The sequence below is a fragment of the Penicillium odoratum genome (assembly GCF_028828045.1).
Source record: "Penicillium odoratum strain IBT 22623 chromosome Unknown utg000008l_segment0_segment0, whole genome shotgun sequence".
NCBI classification, from domain to species: Eukaryota; Fungi; Ascomycota; class Eurotiomycetes; order Eurotiales; family Aspergillaceae; genus Penicillium; species Penicillium odoratum.
In genome coordinates, this window is record NW_026643150.1 from 3,106,561 (window position 1) to 3,132,246 (window position 25,686).

Sequence of the window (25,686 nt, forward strand, 5' to 3'; positions counted from 1 at the left end):
CACGGAACACTGTTCCAAAGGATTCGTCATCCCGGAATGTTCTCCCGTGGCGTTGCATCTCGATAAGACGATGAATCTCACCCTTACGGAGTACCAACCAACCTTTCACCCTTCCGCCCTTCAACTCCTCTCCACGCTAGGCCAAGCCTGGACAGGGATTAGACAAGCGGCCGTCTACGTCAGCTCCTAAGCCAATAAGGCCAACCATCCTGCATCGTGATACGCCGAGCTGCACCAGTGGACTTGGCATCCCCATATTGACTATCCCGGGGGTGAATATGGTGCAACCAGCGGCCTAAAATCAAAGGGAGGAGATCCTCTTAGGGGTTCAAGACGGAAAATTGGGTCTGTCGCACTGAATGGTGACCTATGCTGCCATTCAACGAGTTGTTTTATGTTGATTGAAGGCGTGACTTTGTTCTACTTTGTAGAGATCTTCGGTCGCAGCATTGAAACCCCACCTTTCAGCCTCCAGGTTGATTCGTTCCCGTCAGCCCGTGGAAGGATGATTGGCATGATCTGTTGACTTTAATACTTGATTTAGAATGACACTGACACTTGACACGCGGCCCCGAACACACAGACCAGGACCCTATAGGTGATCCTGTTTACTAAAAATCCTTGGTTCCGATCAAAACCCCAGGGGCCTCATTCACCACACTGGCGTTGCCCGGTGATGATGCAAATAGATCGGCTAAAATAACTCGCTCGCCGATCTGTTCGTCCACAAACTGCGCTCGATCCAATCCAATCATCTCCGCCTCTTCATGAACCCGCAGCTGCATACCCGGGATCCATTGCAGGATGTAGAGCAGGATGCATGATACGGTGAACGAATGAACACTGATTGCGCAAACCTCCGCCAATTGTTTCCCGACCTGCAACCCGTTGCCATCGATACCACCACTGGCTTCCGTTGAGCCATCCAATGCAGCGACCGAGCTCGACGCAAAAATTCCTGTCAGAAAGGCACCGACCATCCCTCCGATGCCATGTAGCTTGAATACATCCATCCCTTCATCGATGTGCATCCAGACGTTTATGTCTTGAAGCAACGCACACACAATGCTTGTAATGAACCCTATACATGCGGCCAGCCATACGGAGACGAATCCGGCTGCCGGTGTAATCCCAACGAGTCCCGCGATGGCTCCCTCGCACGATCCCACAACAGAGAATTTGCCGCGAGTCTTAATCCAGTCCACTAGAACCCAACCCAGTATTCCCGTGCACGCGGCTGTGTTGGTGTTGAAGGCGGCTAACATCGCTCTTACGCTAGCATTAAGGGCGGAACCACCCTAGCAGAAATGTCAGACATTTATCAACTTCATGGTATTGACCCACTTACATTGAAGCCAAACCATCCAAACCAGATCAATGTCGTACCAAGAAATACAAGGGTGGTGTTGTGAGGCTTTGCATGTGAGGGCTCATCGAGATGCTTGCGTTTGCCCAAGACCAACGCGTAGGCAAGGGCTGACCAGCCCGACGCAATATGGACCGGCCCGCCGCCCGCAAAATCCAATGAAGGCAAATTGTACAACCAACCGTTACTGTTCCAGGTCCAGCAGGCAATCGGGCAATACACAACTGTGGCCCAACAGAAGCTGAAAATCAACGAAGGAATCATGTTTCCTCGCTCAAATGCTCCCCCGACAACAATCATCACCTATGAAGGTCAACATTTACTGCATGGTCTAGTTCGACTGCCCAACTTACGGTGCAGGCACAGAAAAGAAGCTGGTACAGAACAAAGACGATCTCAGGCAGGACAGCTGATCCTGGTGACGGGGCAGCCATCACTCCTCTCAATCCAAAATTGGTCAATGTTCCAATGAAAGGACCTGCATCACGCGCATACGCCAGAGAATATCCCCAGAAAATCCATTGGAAGGTTGTTCTATCACCGCACATATATTAGTGTCAGCAAAGCCATCGAACAAGGAGATCTCCATACACTGTGACAATCATAAGCGACTGGAACAATAACGTCAGCGCAGACTTTCTTCGCGCAAGGCCACTGTATAATAGACCGATTCCTGGGATGATCAACCAGACAATGAAGCCGCAAAACACAATATAAACATAATTCCACTCGAATCCTTCATATTGGGCGTTCACGTCGACCTTTGTGGGATCGCCGCCCCGAGGGGTGGAGGAATTGTATACGGGCTATGTTCTAGTCAATGGAATTGACATAGTCTTGGTAAAGGAAGCGACATAAATACCACTGTCAGCGCCATTTCAAGCTCGGACTTGAATTTCAGATCCCTAGTTCGCAATTTGTGGATTTCACGACCTCCAACTTAATCAAAGATTGTAGATAAAAAGAGAAGACATAGGAGATTCTTCAGTATTAGATGAGGGTAGCTACTAAAACCATTGACTAGTTCTCCACCTTATCAATCACTACTCAAGCCAAGACCGCCGTCTCGTGTTTCTGGGCCCTGATACAAGGACACCCGGTTTCAATTCAAGACCTCTTGGCTAATATCGCATCGCTATTCTCTGTTCGCTCCTGGATGAACGATGTGAGTAGATGATAAGGATACGGTCGGAAACTGCAAGATAACGGGCGTCCAACGACATGCCAGCATGCTGATAAACCCGGATCTCACTTCCATATGGGGTTTAGGGGCACCTTATCATAGACTGTCTTATCGGGCACAAGGTTCTTGGCAATGACGTTAGACTATGCAAACTCGAAGTGAAGATTGCATTCTCGTTATAACATTTGGATATACTGAAAAGAATCAAATCCTGGCTCGATATGTACTAAAATATGTGCGAGATCATTGAATGGGATGGTCTTGCACATGTGCATCTAGTAGTAGGTACTAGGTGCTGAGGTAGATACCCTCGACGCTACTTGGTACCTCAGAAGTGAGGATTTGTAGGTAGAAATTAGAAATACCTACCGTCTGCTATCAGGGTAGGCTAAAATATTGTATTTCAACTAGGTCATCGACTGGATTCCATGGATGTGCCCCTTATCAGGTTCGACGGGGTATCAACAGCACTTGATTCTATATACAGGTTCAATAAGTATTGGCTCTAGATGGCATAGCGGAACTCCCTGTCCTCTTTATCTGTCAGATCAGTCTTAGGAAGCCCATTCCCATCAAGCTCAACTTCTCCAAAGCCATGATCGACACCGTGAGTAGCCTGCTTGTCGCGGGCGTTGTTATCACGAATACATAAAATGCGATAGATGATGACAGCCACGAACAGCAAACACCATGTGACGATGGATGTAATAACGCCCTCGGTATACCGTGGTGATTTAGTCCATAGTTGGGGGCCTCCTATACAGCCGGCGCAATAACCAATGAAAAACATGGTGTTGACGATGGCGCGCTTGGTGTTACCCTTGACATTGGATGCAGCCAGAGATAGAAGAATGGACATCGTCGCTGTAATGCAAGACGCCTAAGAGAAAAGATGCATTTAGTTTCCCATGCTTAGTCAAGTCGGAAAGTAAACGACTCACCAGCCAAGAAGCCACAATCAAGCCCCATCCTGCGGTCACAGTAAGTTTTAGTAGGAAGATGACTCCAATAAAAGGCGGAATAATCATAACCAGAACAATCAGGCTTCTCTGGCGTGGGAAAATATAAACGAGTCCAGTCCCAATCCAAAGCAGTGCAATCTGAACGGCTCCAGATGGAGCAGTATAGAGAAGAGTCTGCAGCTTGGAGTATCCAATAGACTCGATGACCAATGATGCGAAAGTAAGGACTGCCGATTGCATAGTCACAAGTACACCAAACCAGAAAACAACCCATGCTTTAGGATCCAGTAGAGTCTCCTTGAGCTGAGACATTGAGAATGCTGTCTTGTCGCCACCTTCACGGTCAGCGGCAAGGCGCAAGGACAGCACTTGTTTCTCTCTCTCATTCAGAAACCATGCGTCTTTTGGTCCATTAGGCATCAACATAAAGAATCCAATTCCCGCCACCAGAGTCATTGCTCCACAGATGAGGAAAAGGACTCGCCAAGGCTGAATAGTGATGGATGTGTTCTTGCCTATGCCGTACATGATCATGCAGCCAACGACTTGAGCCACGCCGTTCATGGTGATCCACAGCGCAGTTCGCGCAGCGTGCTCTTTCTTGCGGTACCAAATACTGGTAATTGTTACGAAGGCGGGCGATACTGCCCCTTCGCTGAATCCGAGCAAAAATCTCACAGTAGCGAACCCGGCGAAGTTTGTTGGTGCCGCGAGACACATACAAATAATGCCCCAGATTATACTTGAGCAATGTCAGTGAAATATCAAACATCTGGAAGCTAGATAATGAACGTACACAGTGACTCCGACAAATCTAGTCAAAGGTAGTCGACTCATAAGGTAGATGAACGGCCATTCCGAAATCAGTTGGCCGATATAAAATATAGAGCTGCACCAGGAATATTGCGAACCGGTCATGCTGAGGTCATCCATAAGGCCAAATACAGCGGCATAGCTCAGACTCTGCTTATCGAGGTACTGTAAGAAGAAGACAAAGCACATCTACTATCATTAGCTGAGTTTGAAATTGGAAGGTGAGGAGATTAAAAGTGGACTCACGAATGGCAAAATGACCATGTCAATCTTTCGCAAAACTGCTTTCTCCTCCTCAGGGGTATACGTGTCGCATTCTGCAACAATTTCCCTGCTCGGCCGAAAGCCTTCATCTTTGTCGGAAATTGGACCCTTGGAGTCATTCATGGATGCGGTTGAGGAATATACGGAGAATGAGTGGATCTGCACAGGTGGGCAGCATCTGGGTAATGTACGACTTCTTTAACATACCAAAGACGGGAGAAACATACTACATAGCAACTGCCGAGCCCCCTCATGATTATCTCTACGTCTTGATTGCATTCCCTATCTGCAGACAGATAAAGAAAAGATCAACAAACGTTGATAGACAAAATGCGGGGCACTCGGTCCGATAACCATCGGCAAATTGCTGCGGAATGGATAAGATTCCCGACCCGAGCGGGGTCCATTGTAGTCGTCATTCTCAATTCCCATTTATATCCCTATATATTCACCAAATCAATTGAAATGGCCTTTTGTTCATCCATGGTGCCCATAATGTCCGACAATCCTCCCGTACCGGGCTCTGACATCAAGCCGTGGTCCCGCCCGGATCCGCAGGGATATTTATTCAAAAATGCCAACGTCGTGGACGTGAAGGCGGGGACCATAATCGAAAATGCCAATGTGATCACACACAATGGCAAAATTCAATGCGTTTCCTCATCACTCCCTGAGCCACTACCGGTCAATCTCACGGTTGTCGATTGCGAAGGTCGATATCTATGCCCGGGACTATTCGATGCGCACGTTCATTTATGCGCCGTGCCTGGATTCAATGACCTATCCAAAGCCTTTGGAAACCCGAACGATGTCCATTTGCTGCGACAGCCATACACCGCAGCCCAGATGCTTCACCGAGGCTTCACCAGTATCCGCGACTGCGGTGGCGCCCAGCTTGCGCTAAAGGAGGCCATTGAAGAGGGCGTCTTTCCCGGGCCTCGTGTGTTTATCTCAGGCCACGCTCTTTCCCAATTTGGTGGCCACGGCGATCTCCGCTCGGCGCATGAACAAACCGGGTGCTGTGGTGGCACCCACAATAACAACCACCTGGGCCGCATGTGTAACGGTGTCCCCGAGTGCATGGCTGCCGTGCGCGAAGAGATCCGGTGTGGAGCCGATTTTATCAAGATCATGGGTTCGGGTGGTGTGGCAAGTCCGACGGATCGTCTGGAGCACCTCCAGTTCACGGGATCCGAGATCCAAGCTATGGTCGAATGCGCTAACAATGCCGGTACGTTTGTTACGGCGCACGCGTACACGGTCAAGGCTATTCGGCACTGCATTGAAAATGGAGTCAAAGGGATTGAGCATGGCAACTTTTTGGATGCGCCAACTGCCAAGATGATGGCTCACAAGGGTGTTTATCTGACTCCGACACTGATCACCTATGCTCAGATGGCGTCGGAGCGCTGGAAGGGATACTTGCCGACTGAGTCACAGTCGAAGAACTTACAGGTGCTTAAGTCTGGGCTTGAGGCTCTGAAAATTGCATCTGAGGCTGGGGTCACGATGTGCTATGGCTCCGACCTGCTCGGCCCACTGGGTTCTGCTCAGACTCACGAGTTTGCTTTGCGGTCACAGGTATTGAAGCCCGTCGAGGTGTTACGCAGTGCCACAGTTAATCCTGCAAAGATGATGGGCTGGGAGGACGCGATTGGGCAGATTAAAGAAGGCTTCCATGCGGATGTTGTTGTTCTGAACAAGAACCCGCTCCAGGATGTCACCATTTTCGATCAGCCCGAGGAGCACGTTTTGGCTGTTATGAAAGATGGTCGTGTCTACAAGAGTCGCTGGTCTATACTTCCTGAAGATTCTGAGATCCCTGTCAGAGTCAAATACAACTAAATTTGAAAAATGCATTCGGGCAGGAGTTGAATATTGCTCATGACAATCATTGAGAGAGATTGTACTATAGGCTGAGACAACGGACCTTGAATAAATCACGATTCGGACATCATTGGTCACAGGATAAATGGTGACCGAATGACATCTGGACTCAAATGCATTCTCCCCTATAATTGATCCTGCGATCTTTCAGGAACCTTTTCGTCGAAGTTTCTTTGACAGATCAGCCCTGGTAGATTGCTCAGCCCGTTTGTTATTATTAGTAGAAGTCCAGTCATCTATTTCTTGGGTAAAGCAGTCGAATAAAAATGGTTTCCGTCGACTCACAGGTTCGACAAATTTGGCTCCTATCTCGCCGTGTTCATCCCCCAGATTATCTTGTGCATACTAGCAAGGTCAAACTTCATCCGGCCTGAGCGTCTAATATCTTAAATCGTGTCGGGAGTTCAGCCATCAGCATCACGTTCCACAACCGACACCGTACCACATCTACTGAAGCAAGGAGGGGAGAAACGGACAGTATCTCTTTTCTTGGATCTGTGATGTATCGGCGTGTTTGTCAGTCGTAGACAGGGGCTGAGAATCACTTGAGGTCCGTTCTACAGCGAATTCGTCGAGATATCTCACCTGACTTGTATGCAAACTATCAAATTGTTTGCTATTTCAAGGGCGAAACCACAGATAGATCTTTTACTTCTCCATACACCTCTCCCTCACTTTGATCATCTCCATCCAGATCTCTATCTTCTCCATTTCCAGTGATGCCACCCACCATCCACCACTTACCTGATATGCCTCCTCCGGGCATGGAAGGCCCATCTTTTGAAAGCACCCACGAGGAGGTTATCAAAGAGGAGTTCAAAGAGAAAAACTACGAGAGAGTCAAGGAAGAAGTCAACACGGAGATCAACGAGGAGAACCATGAGCAGGCCAAGTGTGAAATCATAGAGGAAACTAGAGAGGAAACTATAGAGGAGATTGGTGAGAATTTCAAGGCGGTGATCACGGGCGAAAGCAAAGAGGAGTCTAGAGATGAATTTAAAGAGGTCATGAAACGGGAGACTGTTGAAGTTGTCGATAAAGGTGAGTTCTCCACACAGAAATACATCTCATGCTGACAGAATTATTGCCCCTACAGTATCAGCTGACACTCCCATACCTACCCCTCCTATTTCATATTTGACGCCTCTTCGACTTGATAAAACCTGGGAGGATCCAGAAAACATTTGCGATGACATTAATAGCTTCCTCAGGGAGCACGTTCATGGCATCACCAAATTAGTTACTCCTCCATCCCAAACCCCCCGAAGAAGGCTCTATAAATGCGACCTTCTACAACCACGATCACATGCTCGAATAAATCTACCCAGACAAGCATTTTATCAATATTCTCAAGGATGCCCATTTCGAATCAATGCCGAATTCTTGAATGGCTCCTGGGGGATTATTGTTCTTAACGCAACATATAACCATGGACCTTCGACACCGGCATCCCACTCGGCTCAGCTTATCCTTGAGCGCAAGAAGAAGAGAAAAGCTGTCCATGAAATGATGGACCTAAATTTTTCTACGGTTGAGATCGTCCGTCGAGTCATAGCCCATGATCTAGGGGCCATTTTCGACCGACGGGATGTTGACCTCATACGGGTGTCACGCAAAGCCCGTCTTAGCCGAGCCTCGAGAAAGGTCTTGTTGGTAGATGGCCCGATGAATGACACAGGCGATGATCTTCCGAAGTACTATGAGACTCCAGAAAAAGAGTCGGATGACGAAATGAGTTACAAGATGCCAAAGAAGGAAATTGACGACGATGAGCTTGGCAAAAACCCAAAGAAAGAATCGGATGACAGAAATGACTACAAGATGCCAAAGCAAGAGGCGATTGATGAGCTTTACAAGATTCCCAAGCACACGGAGAGTGAACTGGATGTGGTCTCAAACGAGTCCGAGCTATGGCGACGAACGCAAATTTTCCCAGTATGATTCTACCAACTTGATAGTTCAAAGATAGGTGAAATACTCTTGGATATTGTGATCTCTTGAGCCTGGTATCATGATGAGAGGAACTGGCTTCTCAGCCCCGTTTTGCTGTTTTACACGCGCGGTCGCACGATAATTACTGGCAAGCCTCTTCGACTAGCCATAGGCCATCATATAATAATTTCAAATTGTTGGGCAACGGATCATGGATCAAGCCCAGTACTAGAAGTTTGGGCATCAAGTAACTAAAAAACGAAAATTAATGCGTATAGGGAAAAGGGCTTGGACTGCTTCCGTAGTATATAAGAATTGCGGAGAGCATGATCGTGCGAGTAACCAAACGGATATCGCCAAACCGTTCCATTGAGCAAACCATCCTGTTTCGTACTTCTGCGAAATATCGATTAGCCAACCAACACTGACTCTTTCACATCTGCGCCTTAATAATATCGGCAGCGCGCTCTGCCACTGCATAAATTGTACTTTGCAAATGTCCGCACACCTGGAAAGGGATGATCGATGCATCAACAACACGGACATTGGAAGTCCCATAGACCTTCAATGAAGTATCAACAACTCCTCCAATCTCCTTAGGCATCATGCCAGCCGTGGTAATGGGGTGGAAGTTTGAGCGGACTATCAATTCGTTAGCTGCTTCCCGTAATATCACAAGATAATCAACGCACAGTTAGACTTGAGGAATGAAGACCATCCCTCATCACCAGAACTGACGGCAACAGTTGAAAACCCAGGGCTTGTCTCATTGCCCGCCATATCAGCGAAAGGCTCAGTCTTGAATATCTCACGAATGAACCGAGCAGCTTCAACTTGAGCATGAAGGTCAAAGTCCAGCATGAAGTATTTCGGGTCGATAGTGGCAGGGGCCGTTGGGTCTGCGGATGAGATGTGGATGTTTCCTCGCGAGAAGGGAACGGAGCCCCAGTACTCGGTGTCGTAGGTATAGCCGGATGGTTCGAGAAGGATTTCAGCGACAGGAATGCCTGATTCAAAGATTAGGTCCCATTGGATTTTGAAGAAGCGCTCGATGTCGGCTGCTCGAGTCACGTTTCCGTTGGCTGAGGCAACTTGGGCTGCGTATGCGGGAAGCTTGCGGAGAAGCTGGGCGCCGACTGCAGTGGCGTTTGCGAACAGTTGTTCAGCGGAGGGGTAGGCGACGTAATCAGCAGATTTGGTATAGTTTATTTTTGAGTCATAGGCGAGTCCGTTGTTCATTTGGTCTTGGAGGTTTTCGCCGACGGTTGGGAGGTCGATCTTTGTCTCGATGCCGTACTTGGATAGAATGCTGGGTAGGGTGTGTTAGTCTTCGAAGTAGTAACACAAAGTAGCCGCATAATTTCACTTACACTGGGTTTCCAATGCCGGATAACTCGAGCAGAAGTGGGGACTTCAATGCACCCGCTGCAAGAATCACTTCGCGAGACGCCTTGACTGTTGAAGTTGTGCCATTGGAAAGGGTAATCTCAACACCATCCGCGGTCACATCATCGCCATCACTCCAAGTGATCTTGTTGACGTTGGTATGGAGCCACAGGTGAAGGTTCTTGCGAGATTGGTAAGGGTAGTAGTATGCTCTTGCGGCATCCTCGCGAATGTTAAGGTCCGAGTTCACCGTCTTGGGGTAGAGAGAGTATCCAATCATCTGTCCACCATTCGGGTCTTTGTTGTAGGGAACAGGCACCGGCATATTCTGGTAAGTTGTGTTCATAACCTGTGCAAGGCCATCATTCAACTGCGTTGACGTCCAGCCAACCTTCAAAGGACCATCATATCCGTGGTAGGCAGGATCATAGGTGACACCGGATCCATCCAAGAACGGGTAGTCAGTAGGAACCTGGAACTGCTCACCCTTTTTGAAATAGGGGAACAAGTTTTCCCAGTTCCAACCTTCATTTCCGAGTTTCTCCCACGCATCGATCTGGCTAGTCTGCGCCCGCAGATACACCATCCCGTTGATGGTTGATGTACCTCCTAAAGCCTTTCCAGCACGCACTATTTGCGGCTTTCTTCCACCCCATTTCTGTTCAACGGTCTTATAAGCCCAATCGATGGCAGTACCAAAGGCTTTACCGTAACCACCGGTGTCTGTCACGTTGGGGTTGTTGAACACCGAGCCTCCAGCTTCGATAACGAGGACGGTCACATTGTTCAGCTCAGACAAGCGGTTGGCAACGACCAAGCCACTAGTGCCACCCCCGACCACAATATAATCATATGTCAACACCGCGCTGGCTAACGGTAGCAGCGCAAGACTTATCAGGCTCTTCATAATGAAAGATGAAGTATTCTCAAAACTAGAACAACAATGCTTGCAAATCGAAACTAAACTCCCGACTAGTTCAGGTATTTATATCCTGAATATCGGTTATAGATCATCTCATAATCATACCTTGGTTCCACATGTGCTTCTTCAATCAAATCGGTCTCCGGTCAACCATGACTAAATGATTCTTCAGCATCTTGGCGTTGTACTTTGGTAAACCCTGATTACCTCCGGTCTCCACATTCATCAATAGTCTTGAAGGATTATCGGTCAACCGGGAAGCCGTCGGCATCCCGGTATCGGATGTTATTGATCGGTCGGGCAATTTAAATCCAATTTCGGATCTCATCAGCGTAAAATTCAACGTTTTGATCATATATCGTGATTGCAAGACACCGCGAGAAATGAGGTGATTTATTTTCATACAACTTAATCAGGCCAAGGTATTTCCATGCCGGTAACCGTCTCATGCATGTAAATGAGAAACATAGCCGGCATTATCTTTTTGACATAATATGACAAAAAGTACCGAGCATATGATTGTCAGGGTAGAATAGTCTCAAGGTCAGTTGAGGACTCACCTCATGTCGGAAATACGGCTAAGTCAAAGATTGCGGCCCGTGGAAAATGTCGATCTTTGATCAAGATGGGAAAAGAACTGCAACGAGAACGAGGTGTACGGGGCCAAAACCCCCATACGGCATGTCAGCACGCAGAGTGGAGAAACGGGTCAAGGATTTCCCCGACAGCTAAAACAGAGCTCATTAGTTTGAAACATGGCGTGAGTGAATCAGATACCAGTCTCATCGTTCAGACAGTGAAAGATAAGCTTGAACCTCATGATAAATTTCCGTGGATTGCAGATGTATAGACTTTGGCTTCAAATATTTGTTTGAACAGCAGCAAGATCTGATAAGATGCCGTGGCGAAGACAAAAAAGTGGGGAGAAAACTTAAATCGGTTTTCTTGCTTGTTCCCGAGGTGGTCTCATGGGGTTTCTTTCTGTGGAGTCCCTCTATCTATACCTTAAACAATGACGTTTGAAAAAGCGTGTACGGGGCTGGCAGGAGGAATTTTATTATAATTGATACTGTCAATTGATTCCATGAGCAATTCATCCCATGAACTATTTCCAGGAACTTAACTAATTCCCATTTAATCTACCCTGGCCAAGATCTTGCCAAGCGAAAGCTTAAACCATCGATCAGTTCCAAGGTTGCTTGTGTCAGAAACGATACATAGGCATGGCAAGTTATTTACAAGTTGGCTTTGTGTAGACGAAGGTACATGAATAAATTTGGGGGCATATCAATTCAAGCATTCATCATCTCGCAGATCTTTCACGATTTCCGGCTCATCTTATTTGAATTGGGAATGGTTCATCGGGGTTTTCGTATCCAGGAATTGATATAAAAAGGACATGTTGAGATGCCAGAATGGCCTTATAGGCTGGGCAGGTAGTTTTGTTGTCGTCTAAAATTGATTAGGGACATGGACTGTAGCACATGAGTATGACCCAGGATATCTTGATCCATACAATATTCGACGTGCCGTCATAAGAAGGGGCCCGTCGGGCAATCAAAAAGCCAATCTTGGTATCATTCATATCGAATATTCATCAAATTATTTCACTGCGAAATCAGGACTATCTCAATTGAAACTCAACTTGGACGGGAATCAAGGGCTTATCAGTCAGGTCTTTGCTCATAATTGACATGATGCAAACAAGGATTATGCGCCCAAGTCCCCGGAAAGATCATTTACTGCAACCTGCATCATCTTGCGGGAACACTATATCAAACCACGAACGAGTTTGGATATGAACCAGTAGATCGTGGCGATCGTTATGATGAACTGCCGGTGGCTAGGCATATAATCCATGGTATATGCCGACTGACCTTCCCGTTCTTTGTGACACCATCTGATAAGATGGGCGATCAGATCCGCCCTCTGCCGCGGTGCAGATCTTAATCACACACTAGATGATCTTACCCTGTTCGGGCTGACAGACCCGATAGTCAATTCTTGATCAACTTAAACTCTTCCCGAGCTTCCTTGTTTCATCAGTGTTAGAAAGAAACTACGTGCATCGGCGTGGGTCCTCGAAATCCATGTGTTTGAAAATAACAAAAACTGAGAATGAATTCGGCAGAGCCGCTTGGCAAAGTTATGTAAGAGTCGAATCATAGTCGCGTACTTTTAAAGCGTCTTGCTTTACCTCCATCAGGCTGACAGTTGATGCGTTTCATTTCAATCCTTGTTCCTAATCAAATATGGCCATCATCAAACTCAGCAATGGGGGCAGCACCCGCCAGAAGCCAGCGTCGACACCAATAGATGTTTTGATAGTTGGAACTGGACCGGCTGGTGCATCCTTGGCTTGTTTCTTGGCGTCTTATGGTGAGCTTCAAATTACTTTCAGTAAGCAGGGATGACATAATAACGAACTGAAGGAATCCGCGGACTCATGGTCAGCGCATCTGCAACGAATGCCGATACCCCAAGAGCCCATATCACAAACATGGCGGCCATGGGTAAATCACCCGCAATGCTTGCAATGATTGCACTAATGGGTCAATCCAGAGTGTCTCCGAGACATCGGTCTTGATGTCGAATGTAACCGACTGGCGACGAATGCCATGAACATGATGCACACACGGTGGGCATACAGCATGGCCGGAGAGGAATATGCACGAATCCACTCTTGGGGTCATGACCCCAAACGCAAGGTAAAACAGCATGCGTGATCGTTTCAAACACCAGCATCTAACATTGTAAAAGGGTGACTACGAAACAGCCAGCCCTTGTGACCCTGTGGATCTCCCCCAGACCCTTCTCGAACCCATCCTCGTCAGATATGCCACACTAAACGGCTTCAGCTGCCGTTTCGATACAAAATTTGTTCGCTTCGAGCAAGGCGACGAAGGCATGACCTCCACTCTCCGCGATGACATTTCGGGAACAGAGTACCAGATCCGCTCAAAATACCTATTCGGCGCCGACGGGGCCCGGAGTGAGGTCTTTCGCCAGCTCAAACTTCCGCTGGATATTCGTCCAGACCAAGGTCTTGCTTATAACGTTCATCTGAAAGCGGATTTGTCGAGGTACATGAAATACCGGACTGGAAATCTTCATTGGCTGTTGCAACCAGATAAGGAACACCCCTTATTCGGGTGGGCGTGTATCGCTCGCATGGTGAAGCCTTGGGATGAGTGGCTCTTCATTGTACTTCCGGAACGAGGAAAGGAGCTTGATTTCGAGCCTACTCATGAGCAATGGCTGGGACGAATGAAGGAGTTTATTGGTGACGATTCTATTGATACGGAGATTCTAGGTGTGTCGAAATGGCGCATCAATGATGTTGTGGCGGAGAAGTTCTCCGAAGGTCGAGTGTATGTATTGTGTTCTTTGACTGTCTGAATCTTCTTACTGACTTATCCGTAGATTCTGTCTTGGTGATGCGGTGCACCGGCACCCGCCGTCAAATGGCCTTGGATCCAACACATGTATCCAAGATGCATACAATCTGGCATGGAAGGTTGCGCACGTGCTGAAAGGTGAGTCTGCATCATTTCAGGCATCTCTCTGTCCGCTTCTAATCCGAGTTCAACAGGCCAAGCATCTCCTTCGATTCTCGAGACATACACCGCCGAGCGCCAACCCGTCGGTCGAGGGGTTGTCACACGAGCAAACTCCTCATTCCGCCATCACGGGCCCGTCTGGGAAGCGCTCGGTGTGGTATTGTCAACACCTGAACAAAGACTCGGCGCCTTGAAAGAGCTGAAGGAGCCCTCATCAAAGGGTCGCGCTCGTCGAGCCGCCCTGCAAGCCGCGATCGAAGAAACCGAGCACGAATACCACGCTCTAGGTACAGAAATGGGCCAGTTCTACCAAAGTACGGCCATCTACGCCGCGGATGAACCTACCTCATTCTATTCCCCAGATGTAGTCGCCCAGGACCTCGACCTTACCTTGATCCGAAGCACGTACCCCGGATGCCGCATGCCCCACGCGTGGCTTAATAATACCATTCCCGTCGAACGCATCTCCACCATTGACCTCGCTGGAGGTGGTTCATATGTCCTGCTGACAGGTATTGGTGGTGAGGCTTGGAAGGGGGCAGCTGCGCTGATTGGAAAGGAGCTCGGGGTGACCATCAAGGCTTATTCGATTGGTTTCCGGCAGGACTTTGAGGATGTTTATTTCGACTGGGCGCGTGTTCGCAGTGTGGATGAGACTGGGTGTGTTCTTGTTCGTCCTGATCGTCATGTTGCCTGGCGGTGTAATGAGGTGCTTGGTGATGAGGCGCCATGTGCTACCAAATTGCGGCGAGTTATGATGAGCGTGCTTGGCCGGTCCTGAAGTCACAAGTTGGTCAAAGTTCCTTTGGAGGTTGTCTTATTTATACCCCGTTCCCAGTCAGCCAGAATGGGTTTTTGTTGTTTTTATGGCCGAGTAGTGAGAAATGTCGCGGGCTACAGAGATGAAGCCGGATATGTTGGACGGTCGGGGGTTTGGAACTCCAGCACGGAGTGGGCTAAAAGACAGAACGCCAGTGAATAATTTTAAATTGAATGGAGAGAATAATAAAGTGCTTCGACAGAACCTGTTCCAGTAATGATAAGAGGTTAACATTCGTAGCTTGAGTATTGATGCGACTGTTTTTAGCTAGCGGTGTGGGCAGGCAATATAGCCCTGATTCATTTCCTGTTGACTGGCCATCCTTGATCCTGCCACCAATACCCGTGCACCAATGTAAGTTGTACTAGTATCCAACCAGTTCATATAATCTATCGCTATACGGGTTTCAAAATTTGCTGTCCTTTTCAGGACCTGTTGGTATCTTAAGCATTTATGGCACCGGTGCGATCGCAATGATCTGGAATAGCTCTGGAATTAATTAAAAATCCCTGCGCTGCAGCTGACATGGAAATCCTTCAAGCCACAGTGTTTGCAAAGACTGGTATTGGGTACTTGGATCGGCTAAAAATCCCTCATACGTCCCGGACCCAAGCTTTAACAAACTTTCCGACCCAAATTGCCTAGATCGGCTTGAATCGGATCAAAGGATCATCTCGTATCAATCATATCGATCATATCAATCCATCAGATTAATGATATCAATCATATCAATCAGATAAAATCTTCATGTTCTTTCTCTCTGCCAGAGAATGTTCAATTTACTTCAAATTAAAGACCGACGGTCATATCCACAGCCCCCACCTGAGGTATGGAGTGAATGCTTGTTATATTCGCGGCAGTTGCGGTCTGCGGGGATCACCGGCGAAATTCTTCTTCTTGTGGCTTGATTACACTGAGGGATTTTTCCCCCCTTCTTTTTTCTTTCGATTTTTCGATTTGCAAGAGAACTGGGTCCATTCTCACTAAGTACAGGGTGTAATTTGTGGATGGTTGGCCAGTCCATGAACAGGACTCGACACAAATTAAAATTTGCAGGGTCAGAGAGAGAGGGAGAGAGGAAGGGATCAGATACCGATCGGCGGGACCCAGGAGTTACGCTAGTAATTTTCATACCAAACTCACCAGGGCCCGGTCACAATAACACCGTCCTTATCAATCATTTAACTTCCCACTTTTAGTCGCACTCACATTTTTCCCCTCCAATTTGTAGACAAGGTTTTTGATCACTCAACCTCGCCAATATGGGTAACAATCCCGTGTTCGCCGTGACAGGTTCATGATCCGCCTATCTACTTGGAATGCGCAATTCGCTGACTTGTAACAGTCTTTTTCATTTGTTTCCGAGAATGTCTTGAAACAACCGTGGTTGTATCGGTTCTCCTGGCTTTCTTGAAGCAAACCCTTGGTCAAGGAGAGGATCAGACCATTTACAAACGACTTGTTAAACAAGTCTGGTGGGGATGTGGACTAGGCTTGGGTATCTGCCTTGCAGTCGGTGCCGGTATGATCGGAGCCTTCTATGGTCTAGGAACCGATAGCTTCTCTGGCACAGAGGATATCTGGGAGGGCGTCCTGGGAATTCTCGCGTCAATTGTTATCACTATTATGGGCGCTGCGCTGCTGCGCGTTTCCAAACTCCAAGACAAGTGGCGCTTGAAGCTTGCCAAGGCACTCGAGCATGACAAAAATGTCGATGAATCGCGCAAACACCGCTTGAAGCGGTATATGGAGAAATACGCCATGTTCTTCCTTCCCTTCATTACAGTCCTGCGAGAAGGTTTGGAGGCGGTCGTCTACATTGGCGGTGTTGGCCTGGCTGACCCAGCGTCCTCCTTTCCCCTCGCTGTATTCTGCGGTCTTCTCGCAGGAGGACTGGTCGGTTATGTTATTTACAAGTGAGAAACCTTCTAGTAATATCCACAACCTCAGCGCTGACTGTCTATCTAGGGGAGGACGGGAAACGTCCATGCAAATCTTCCTAATCATTTCGACTTGCTTCCTTTACCTTGTCGCCGGAGGACTATTCTCGCGCGGTGTCTGGTACTTCCAAAATAATGCGTGGAACAATATTATCGGAGGAGATGCATCCGAAACAGGTTCCGGTCCAGGCTCGTACGATATCAGACAGAGTGTTTGGCACGTCAACTGTTGCAACGCCGAACTCAATGGCGGCGGTGGCTGGGGTATTTTCAATGCTCTGTTCGGATGGGTCAACTCTGCCACCTACGGCTCAGTCATCGGCTACAATATGTACTGGATATGTGTTATGGTCGGTTATGGACTCATGTTCTACCGCGAGCGACGTGGCTCTCTTCCCGTCATTGATCCGGCGATGAAGAAGGTTGCCGCTTACAAGGCGAGGACAAGGGCTTTTGTGCTTCGTCGACCCTACGAAGACCCTGAGTCCGTTCAACCTGTAGCGAGCGGTGGAGTTCAAGAGAGCTTTGCTCTGGAGAAGGTTGTGAAACCCACAGTGCGACGCACCGATTCTTAGAAACGAAACACGAAATATACTAATGTTGGGGGGAATGCATCACCGGAGAAACCGGGCGTGATTTCAAGTAAGCAAAAGCAATTTGAATGTAAAATTATTTTAGATGTTTCACAAAAGCCGAAATTATGTTTTTATTACACGTAAATTTGCAAATCCCGGAAATCCCAAAATTGCCCAAAATGGAAGGTCCCACTTGGTGCATTCGTTAGCGGCTTGACAAAGCTTGAGAGGCTTTCCCCATCCAAGGATTACAGAAAAATGCTAGACATTTCAACCAATTACCTCGTCAATGTGTATCTACCTGGCTGGTTACTACTAAACTATTCGTCCCAAAGCCCTCGTTCAGAAAAAAAATTATCCACACATGGTGTGGTGCCATGCGGATCAACGGTCCATAAAAATACGAGAATTTCAAGCGACTGCCCGAGATCTACGCCTGTATCGGCACAAAAGTGGATTCCCATGTCAACCAAGGCTACGGAGGGAATTTCCTTCTTTACTGTTCTATGCCCCGTCCACGAATGTGCCGTACCGGATATTTTAGATTGATAAAAAAATCTTATCACGGCTAAGGACTAGGTTCGGCGGTTCAGCCCAAAAGTCCAAGGACTCTTCCTTCTCCTCCCTTTCAACCTCGGTTTTCGTGGACCTCCCTCAACATGGCGAATTCAGTGGGAGGTGTATTGGCTCGCCTCGTGGCGCTGCTCACTATCTTCCAGTGTGTGCAGGCGAAAACGGTCACTTATGATTTCAACGTGACTTGGGTCATGGCCAACCCGGATGGGTTGTTCGATCGAAAGGTTGTCGGCATCAACGGCCAGTGGCCTTTACCACCAATTGAAGTGGATAAGGGCGACAGACTGATTGTCAACATGTACAATGGCCTTGGCGACAAGGATACATCCATTCATTGGCATGGCATGTTTCAAAATGAGACCAACGGAATGGATGGCCCTTCCATGGTGACCCAATGTCCTATCCCACCGGGATCTTCGTTCACCTACAATTTCACCATTAATCAACATGGAACCTACTGGTATCACTGTCATACCGATAGCTGTTATCCGGATGGTTATCGGCAGTCATTAGTCGTGCACGATAACAGCTCCTACTTTAACGATATGTACGATGAGGAATATACCATTACCATGAGTGATTGGTATCACAAGTTGATGGAAGACATCATGCCGTCTTTTATCACTGTTGAGAATCCGACAGGTGCAGAGCCTCTTCCGCAATCTTTCCTATTCAATGACACCTTGAATTCCAACCTGCCTGTCAAGGCCGGAAAGACCTATCTCCTCCGATTGATCAATATCAGCGCATTCGTGGCTCAGTATTTCTATATCGAAGACCATACTTTCAAAATCGTTGAGATCGATGGTGTTTACACCGAACCCACCGAGGCGAGCACACTCTACATTGCTGTCGCTCAACGCTATTCAATTCTCGTCACCATGAAGAACTCAACGGAGAAGAACTACCCCATCGTGACGGTCGCGGACTCCCAGCTGTTGGACACTATCCCGTCGAATCTCCAATTGAACTACACCAATTGGTTAGAATATAACGCGTCAGCCGCCCATCCCCAAGCAGACATCACAGTCTCCTCATGCACAGACTTGGTCCCATACGACGATTCAACTCTCGTGCCCTACGACAAGATGGCTCTTCTTCCCGATCCCGACCTGATAATCAACCTAACAGTCTCCATGCAAGATCTCGGTAACGGAGCCGACTATGCATTCTTCAACAATATCAGCTACACCAAGCCCAAAGTCCCAACATTATATACCGTCCTCTCGGCAGGTGATCAAGCCACAGATGCAACCGTCTACGGTGACTACACCCACGCAATGATCCTCGAGCACAACCAAGTCGTGGAGGTCGTCGTCAACAACGGCGATACAGGCTCCCACCCATTCCATCTCCACGGCCACACGTTCCAGGTCATTAATCGCGCCCCTGGATACGGTGCGCACTTCTACGATTACCTCAACGGAGACCCGGTGGCATATGATCCATCCAACCACACTGCATTCCCGAAATACCCCCCTCGTCGGGATACACTCGTCCTCCCTCCGCAGGGATACTTCGTTATTCGCTTCGTCGCCGATAACCCCGGTGTGTGGATCTTCCACTGTCATATCGACTGGCATCTAATGCAGGGTCTGGCAATGTTGATGATTGAAGCCCCGTCGCTGATCCAAGAACGGGTGACCATTCCCGAGGAGCACTACGAGGTTTGCAAAGCTGCTGGCGTGGAATATGAAGGAAATGCCGCGGGTAATACTGAGGACTACCTTGATCTCAAGGGCCAGAACAAGCAGGTCGCTTGGTTGCCTGCTGGTTTCACGGCTAGGGGTATTGTGGCGTTGGTGTTCTCGTGTGTTTCCGCTTTCTTGGGTATGGCATGCATCTCTGTTTATGGAGCTTCGGGTATCCCGTCAAGTAAAAAGGGTCAAGAGCAGATGGCTGAGACGGAGGCGATTGAGACGCCATATGAGGACTGATTGTATATTAGCATTTTGAATAATCACTGCGTGTTTTGCAATTGAATTTTAGATTTTGAATTACTGATTGTTTCTGAATTAGTAACATTGAAGGTAGCTAGTCGTTCACATTCGTCAACATCTATTTACAAGATCTACTAATACACCCGGGTCTAAAGTCATAGCGGTACTAAAGAAGGGCACTACATTTATCGCGTCCTTAGTCAGACGAAACCACGATCTTAGGTGTAGCGGGCCCATTGGGTAAGACCGGATGATTTTCATCCGATATATAAGCATCTTGATCATCATGGTGCTCATCAGGAGTCATCCCCTCAGGAGGACTCCACTGCTGCGGCGACAATTTGCCATAAAAACTCCTGATTTCAAGAAAAGTGGGACCCTCAAATGGGCCCCCATCCGCCGGTACTGTATTCGAATGTGGACGACGATTCGCAGTGGGCGAAGGCCGAGTCGGTAATGAGAACTGGCGTCTGTGCCTTCGAGAACTACTACCCTCCCCGTTAGAAGTATCACTTCCGATGAAACTTGCAGCTCTGGAGCGTGGGATTGGGGTGTTATAAACTTCTCGTATCTCGGGGAGATGCTTGTTTCGAAGGTTTTCAGCTGGGATCTCGGGAAAATTTGTTCGTTCGTGAACCTCGAAGCCTGTGTCCTCGAAGTTGTTATGTGCTTTCGCGGCGAGGTAGGTGCTTGCTGCGTTGAAGAACTGGGCTACTTTTCTTCTGCCTCCAGGGTCTGGTCCAGATTGAGTGGTCATCTCTTGGCGGATGGTGGAGAATGTCGTCGTGTGTGCTAGATCGGGGGAGGGAGCTGATGCGGTACTGTTGGATCGTGCTGGGGATTCCGTGGAGTCGGTGCTGTCACGAATGGCATTTCCGCCGCAGTCGGCACATCTTGGTTCTGTTCTTTCATGTAGTGGGCCGATTTGTTTTTCTTCGGCTTCCATATCAGCAGCGAACATTAGATAGAGCGATCCCATCACTGCTAGACCAGTACCGACAATAGGGGCCCATTGGCCTAGGGACAATCTCTGTTAGTGATGTCTGCAGATTACAGTTCAACAATAGATATTCACCTATACTTGCTATGGGCTCCGTTTGATAGTCCACGGGCTCACTCCAGAAGTTCATTTCCCCCTTGACAATAATAGCCAAGACGCCTGCCACGAAAACCGGGATCTCGATCAAGGTCAACCATCCACGGATCCTCTCCGTAATTCCCTTCATCTGAATCGGGGTGGCACCATTAGTACCGGAAATGGGTTCATTGTCCTTCTTCTTCCGCCTTCCCATCAGTTTTTCCCAATTTCCATCAAGGATCTTGATCCACGTGGATACCATCGACAGGATGGCGGGGATGCAGCAGGCGGCTGCCAGCAGGGTTGCGGTGTTGAAGTCCAGTTGATGGGGCGCTGGAATCACGTATATGTTATTTGCTGAGCCTTGTCGAAGTGGTGATGTTGGGCCGACAGTCTCATTACAAACCATGCCGCAGGTAGTATTGTAGTAGAAAGCCTTTGTCTCGGCCCAGATGGATGTCGCTGGATCATCGGCAGGGCAGATGGTAGGGGTTATGCGGATGAATTCTACAGTTAGACTAAGTAGGCCCGCCAGTTGAAGGGTCGTCCAGAGGAATATGATATTTCGACCTGGGTTATTGAAGTAGGTGTTTGACAGTTTCACAGTGGCTGGGGCAGTCAGGATGCCGATTGCGCACAGCTGGAAAGCCCCGTAGACATCCATGTCAACGGCCCCTATAGTCACACTCAGATAAAATTACAGGGGATGATGTTCGATGCAAGGATTCAACTCACCGTCGACATGAAGGGCCGCAAGAACGATTCCATGCAGGGCCGCGACAGCGGGAAAAAGTAAGACAGCAGCCAGACAAGCATTACGAATAAATTCCTCCTTGCGTGCCAACACACAGGCCGCCATTAAGACGTAATATCTGCAAGCATGGTCAGGATCTATTCCGCTGGGCTCGTAGAGAGGTTCGTACAAATATCGAGTCCCTGGTCCATATTGTCCAGATACCGGCCAGGCGCAGATGACCTCGAGACTGGGAACGGTGGCATTGTAAGTCGGGTCTGTGCTACGATGCACTAGGGAATTCTCCAAGAACGGTGAAGGTATTGCTGGCATCGCTTGTCACCGCCCCCTGTAGATTTGGGGAAGAAAAGTAAAAAAGTCATATAATTCATCAACAATTCAACAGAAAGCTGCACTTCGACACGTCATAAATGATGAAGAAGAAGAAGGTAGCTACTTGCTAGTCTTTATTAAGGGAATGATCGAAAAGCACGTTCCATGTCAGATAACGGGTTCGTTCAACAGCCTCATTCTGGCTCAAGAGCCTCGGTTTTGCGGGGTGTTGAACCCCTAGTTACGCTAGGAAGTGAACCCCGAGTCACGATTCATCCGTCCGCTTAGTAGAAAGCAGAAACTGCTCCCGTGACAAGTGGCTGAGTCGGCAGTAACCCGGGCGCAGGATACGAGACGGGGCACGTCGTTAACCTGTGCTTCTGCATCTGATTGGTAGCATTTCGGCACGGGCGTAAACATCGGGCTGCGGTGGGCGTTAGTGGCTCTTTATACTTTGGCAGATCCTTAAGGTATTTGGATTCTGGAGGGAATTTCAAGAACAGGAAAATCTATCAAGTATTAGTTAATACTTGGAACACTTGATTGGATAGATCATGCTCTATGGAGCATCAACAAGAAAAGTTGGGATGAAAGTGGCAAGTGCGGGGCATGTTGGTCATAGTCTTGGCTTGTCTTGGCTGTAGGATCTTTGACCTCCATCCTGTTCTGCTTCTTCCCTACTGTCTTGACCTGGCAAGCCCGTGCTAGATGCGGGATCCCTGATTGCTCTTCTCCGTTGGGGCTTAGATCCCAGTGATATTCTTTCCCTTTACAGCCTCATCCAACTATCGTGAAACTTAAAGCACCTAATGACCCCCATTCTTGGATTCTTCAACCCTTCGATGTCTTCCAAGTCCATAATCTAAGTCCTTGATCGGATTACGAACAACTCTTTCCAAAATCAGTTAATCTCGTTCGATCTTTCTCATAGCGACTTGGCTGTCGCAGGTCGAAAAATGTGTCGCTAAGGTCACACGAGTCGAATCTGAATCTGCGAATTGCTCTTCGTCACTAACATTCCGGTGAACCTTGGATCTTCATGCCGCGCCATGTCCAAAAGCTGACTGGTTTCCTTCCTGAAGGATAAAAGGATCGACCTACACCGGAGCACTACCTATAATTTCACACGCAACCTGACGTGAACTTGCAAAAAACTCGATTATGGCTTCCGATCTGGATACCAACAAAATTAGAGACTGGCGATCCATAATTACTTTGATTGTTTTTGTTATCACAAGTAAGTGAATAACTACGCATCAAGCCGACCGCTGACGGACTTGGCAGATATTATTGTGCTATTCCCATTTCACGTCCCATTCTATCTCCCCCGATGGCTCGTCAACATAGTCGCAGATGGCCTGGCTGCCCTGCGCATAATACCCCGGACTACCAAATCTCCATACCGCAAAAGATTCGTCAAGTTTCATTTTCCGTTAAACTTCATCACGGCACCTTTAATAGCAGACCTCTTTCTTTTGGCGATCCTAGCCATTGGCAGAGAAGAAGTACACGATGGAACCGTGGGCGCAGACAACATCTCTCCAATTGATATTATGGCCTTCTTTCTCACTCTGGCCTATATTGCCATCTCGATTGATGCGTCAGGTCTGATCAGATATCTGGCATTCAAAGTCCTCCAAAAAGGAGGCGACCTAGGCCATAGACTTTTCTTTTACCTCTACGCCTTCTTCTTCGGATTAGGCAGCTTCATTGGAAATGATCCCATTATCTTGTCCGGCACGGCCTTCCTCGCCTACATGACTCGAGTGTCCAGCAATATTGTCCACCCGCGAGCCTGGATCCATGCCCAGTTTGCCGTGGCCAATATCGCCTCTGCTATCTTGGTCTCCTCCAACCCAACCAATCTCGTCCTCGCGGGCGCGTTCGAGATCAAATTTATTGTGTACACCGCGAACATGATTGTCCCCGTCGTCGTCACAGCTATCGTTCTCTTCCCCTTCTTGCTCTACATCCTCTTTGCAGATGTGTCCCTCATCCCAGTCTCCATCGAAATGCATGAGCTTTCCGATGCAGCGAAAGCTCGAAAACCCGTGAATCCCAATATTCCGAATGCTCGAGGGACGGCAGAGGAGGAAGAAGAGGTGAACAACGAGAACGGGAAACTTCTGTCCTTAGAAGAGATCATGAACCCGTTTTTGGATAAAGGGGGTGCAGCTTTTGGAGCAGTGATCATGGCCGCGACCCTCATCACCATCCTTGCGCTTAACGCGGCCAGTGACTCTGGCAATGAACGTCCCGTTTTCTGGGTGACTTTGCCTGCTGCATTTGTGATGTTCTGTTGGGATGTCGTGTGTGGTTGGATCCACCGGCATGAGACGCGCGAGATTGCCGCGAAGGGTAGACAGGAAATTGAACTTGCGAGAGCAGAACGAGAAAGAGTACAGTCACTCCAGAACTCACCGTCGCAAATCCCACTAGATGGGTCAGAACACTTGAAAAATGAGTCGCAAAGCCGAGCCACCGAAGATGGGGCTTCTACTGGTCCTACAGAAACAAGCATCGGCACGAAAGTACCCCACGATCAAACTCCTCTTTCAACTTCTGCACTGGTGGAGAAGGAGTGCTTTCCTGAAATTCGTGTGCCTGGTGTCATCGTTCGCGATACCCAGATATCAGAACTGTCTTCTTCTGAGCCGGATGCGCCCCGTCCTGTTTTGGATGCAGAGAAGAGTGGGGAGCTTTACAAATCAGCGAAGGAACAACCAGCCACATTGGTTTCAATCACCTCCAGCACCTACCGCTGGATGCAGGAGACGTTCCCAACCGTGACGGTTGTTGTTTCACACATGCCTTTTCCTCTGGTCCCATTCGCTCTATCCATGTTCGTTCTCGTGCAAGCGCTCGTAACCAAAGGTTGGGTCCCCGTGTTCGCCTACGGATGGGATCACTGGGTAAGCAAAACCGGTACAGTAGGAGCAGTAGGAGGAATGGGATTTTTATCTGTGATACTTTGCAATGTGAGTTCGCAACGTCCAGTTGTTTGGAAATTGGTGCACATGCTGATTTATTTTCTACCAGTTCGCCGGTACTAATATCGGCACCACCATTCTCCTCTCGCGCGTTATTCAATCCTGGCAGGAGATCCACAAGCTGAACGGAATTCCCATCAGCGATCGTACGTTCTGGGCTACGGTGTATAGTATGGCCCTTGGTGTCAACTTCGGTGCCTTCAGCACGGCTTTCAGCGCTTCACTGGCCGGGCTCCTATGGCGAGATATTCTGGCGAGGAAGCATATCCGCGTGGGGAGCCTAGAGTTTGCGCGTGTCAATCTTCCCATTATTGCTATTGCCATGGTTGTTGGCTGCACGGTTCTGGTGGGTGAGGTTTATATTGTCCGTGGCACTAAGCCATATGACACATGAGTTCGGCATAGATGTTTCATGCATGCCTAGGC

The 25,686-nt window shown here is 48.3% G+C and overlaps 10 protein-coding genes across 10 annotated transcripts; 6 read left to right on the forward strand and 4 right to left on the reverse strand.

The window, feature by feature from the left end:
* Nucleotides 1–611: 611 nt before the first annotated feature.
* On the reverse strand, nucleotides 612–2,243 carry N7520_011387 (ammonium transporter; the record flags this gene model as incomplete). The annotated part of the gene is made up of 5 exons (XM_057145320.1): nucleotides 612–1,298; nucleotides 1,349–1,669; nucleotides 1,720–1,900; nucleotides 1,958–2,172; nucleotides 2,229–2,243. 5 exons carry the CDS (start codon nucleotides 2,241–2,243, stop codon nucleotides 612–614), a joined length of 1,419 nt encoding a protein of 472 aa, XP_056991074.1.
* An 811-nt stretch (nucleotides 2,244–3,054) lies between these two features.
* Nucleotides 3,055–4,711, reverse strand: N7520_011388 (uncharacterized protein; the record flags this gene model as incomplete). The annotated part of the gene is made up of 4 exons (XM_057145321.1): nucleotides 3,055–3,429; nucleotides 3,491–4,253; nucleotides 4,308–4,513; nucleotides 4,571–4,711. 4 exons carry the CDS (start codon nucleotides 4,709–4,711, stop codon nucleotides 3,055–3,057), a joined length of 1,485 nt encoding a protein of 494 aa, XP_056991075.1.
* A 372-nt stretch (nucleotides 4,712–5,083) lies between these two features.
* N7520_011389 (metal-dependent hydrolase family protein) lies at nucleotides 5,084–6,433 on the forward strand (the record flags this gene model as incomplete). Its single annotated transcript, XM_057145322.1, has 1 exon — nucleotides 5,084–6,433. The coding sequence occupies one exon, from the start codon at nucleotides 5,084–5,086 to the stop codon at nucleotides 6,431–6,433; it is 1,350 nt and encodes a 449-aa protein (XP_056991076.1).
* Nucleotides 6,434–7,194: 761 nt separating this feature from the next.
* Nucleotides 7,195–8,416, forward strand: N7520_011390 (uncharacterized protein; the record flags this gene model as incomplete). Its single annotated transcript, XM_057145323.1, has 2 exons — nucleotides 7,195–7,516; nucleotides 7,572–8,416. 2 exons carry the CDS (start codon nucleotides 7,195–7,197, stop codon nucleotides 8,414–8,416), a joined length of 1,167 nt encoding a protein of 388 aa, XP_056991077.1.
* Nucleotides 8,417–8,840: 424 nt separating this feature from the next.
* N7520_011391 (GMC family oxidoreductase) lies at nucleotides 8,841–10,700 on the reverse strand (the record flags this gene model as incomplete). The annotated part of the gene is made up of 3 exons (XM_057145324.1): nucleotides 8,841–9,049; nucleotides 9,100–9,716; nucleotides 9,778–10,700. The coding sequence occupies 3 exons, from the start codon at nucleotides 10,698–10,700 to the stop codon at nucleotides 8,841–8,843; spliced, it is 1,749 nt and encodes a 582-aa protein (XP_056991078.1).
* A 2,267-nt stretch (nucleotides 10,701–12,967) lies between these two features.
* N7520_011392 (uncharacterized protein) lies at nucleotides 12,968–15,056 on the forward strand (the record flags this gene model as incomplete). Its single annotated transcript, XM_057145325.1, has 6 exons — nucleotides 12,968–13,094; nucleotides 13,148–13,228; nucleotides 13,278–13,423; nucleotides 13,476–14,086; nucleotides 14,139–14,251; nucleotides 14,308–15,056. 6 exons carry the CDS (start codon nucleotides 12,968–12,970, stop codon nucleotides 15,054–15,056), a joined length of 1,827 nt encoding a protein of 608 aa, XP_056991079.1.
* Nucleotides 15,057–16,357: 1,301 nt separating this feature from the next.
* N7520_011393 (FTR1 family protein) lies at nucleotides 16,358–17,610 on the forward strand (the record flags this gene model as incomplete). Its single annotated transcript, XM_057145326.1, has 3 exons — nucleotides 16,358–16,388; nucleotides 16,441–17,011; nucleotides 17,064–17,610. 3 exons carry the CDS (start codon nucleotides 16,358–16,360, stop codon nucleotides 17,608–17,610), a joined length of 1,149 nt encoding a protein of 382 aa, XP_056991080.1.
* A 659-nt stretch (nucleotides 17,611–18,269) lies between these two features.
* On the forward strand, nucleotides 18,270–20,123 carry N7520_011394 (uncharacterized protein; the record flags this gene model as incomplete). Its single annotated transcript, XM_057145327.1, has 1 exon — nucleotides 18,270–20,123. The coding sequence occupies one exon, from the start codon at nucleotides 18,270–18,272 to the stop codon at nucleotides 20,121–20,123; it is 1,854 nt and encodes a 617-aa protein (XP_056991081.1).
* Nucleotides 20,124–20,322: 199 nt separating this feature from the next.
* Nucleotides 20,323–22,270, reverse strand: N7520_011395 (uncharacterized protein; the record flags this gene model as incomplete). Its single annotated transcript, XM_057145328.1, has 3 exons — nucleotides 20,323–21,143; nucleotides 21,202–21,879; nucleotides 21,940–22,270. The coding sequence occupies 3 exons, from the start codon at nucleotides 22,268–22,270 to the stop codon at nucleotides 20,323–20,325; spliced, it is 1,830 nt and encodes a 609-aa protein (XP_056991082.1).
* Nucleotides 22,271–23,431: 1,161 nt separating this feature from the next.
* N7520_011396 (putative arsenite efflux transporter ArsB-like) lies at nucleotides 23,432–25,654 on the forward strand (the record flags this gene model as incomplete). The annotated part of the gene is made up of 3 exons (XM_057145329.1): nucleotides 23,432–23,507; nucleotides 23,555–25,248; nucleotides 25,310–25,654. 3 exons carry the CDS (start codon nucleotides 23,432–23,434, stop codon nucleotides 25,652–25,654), a joined length of 2,115 nt encoding a protein of 704 aa, XP_056991083.1.
* Between the last annotated feature and the right edge of the window lie 32 nt (nucleotides 25,655–25,686).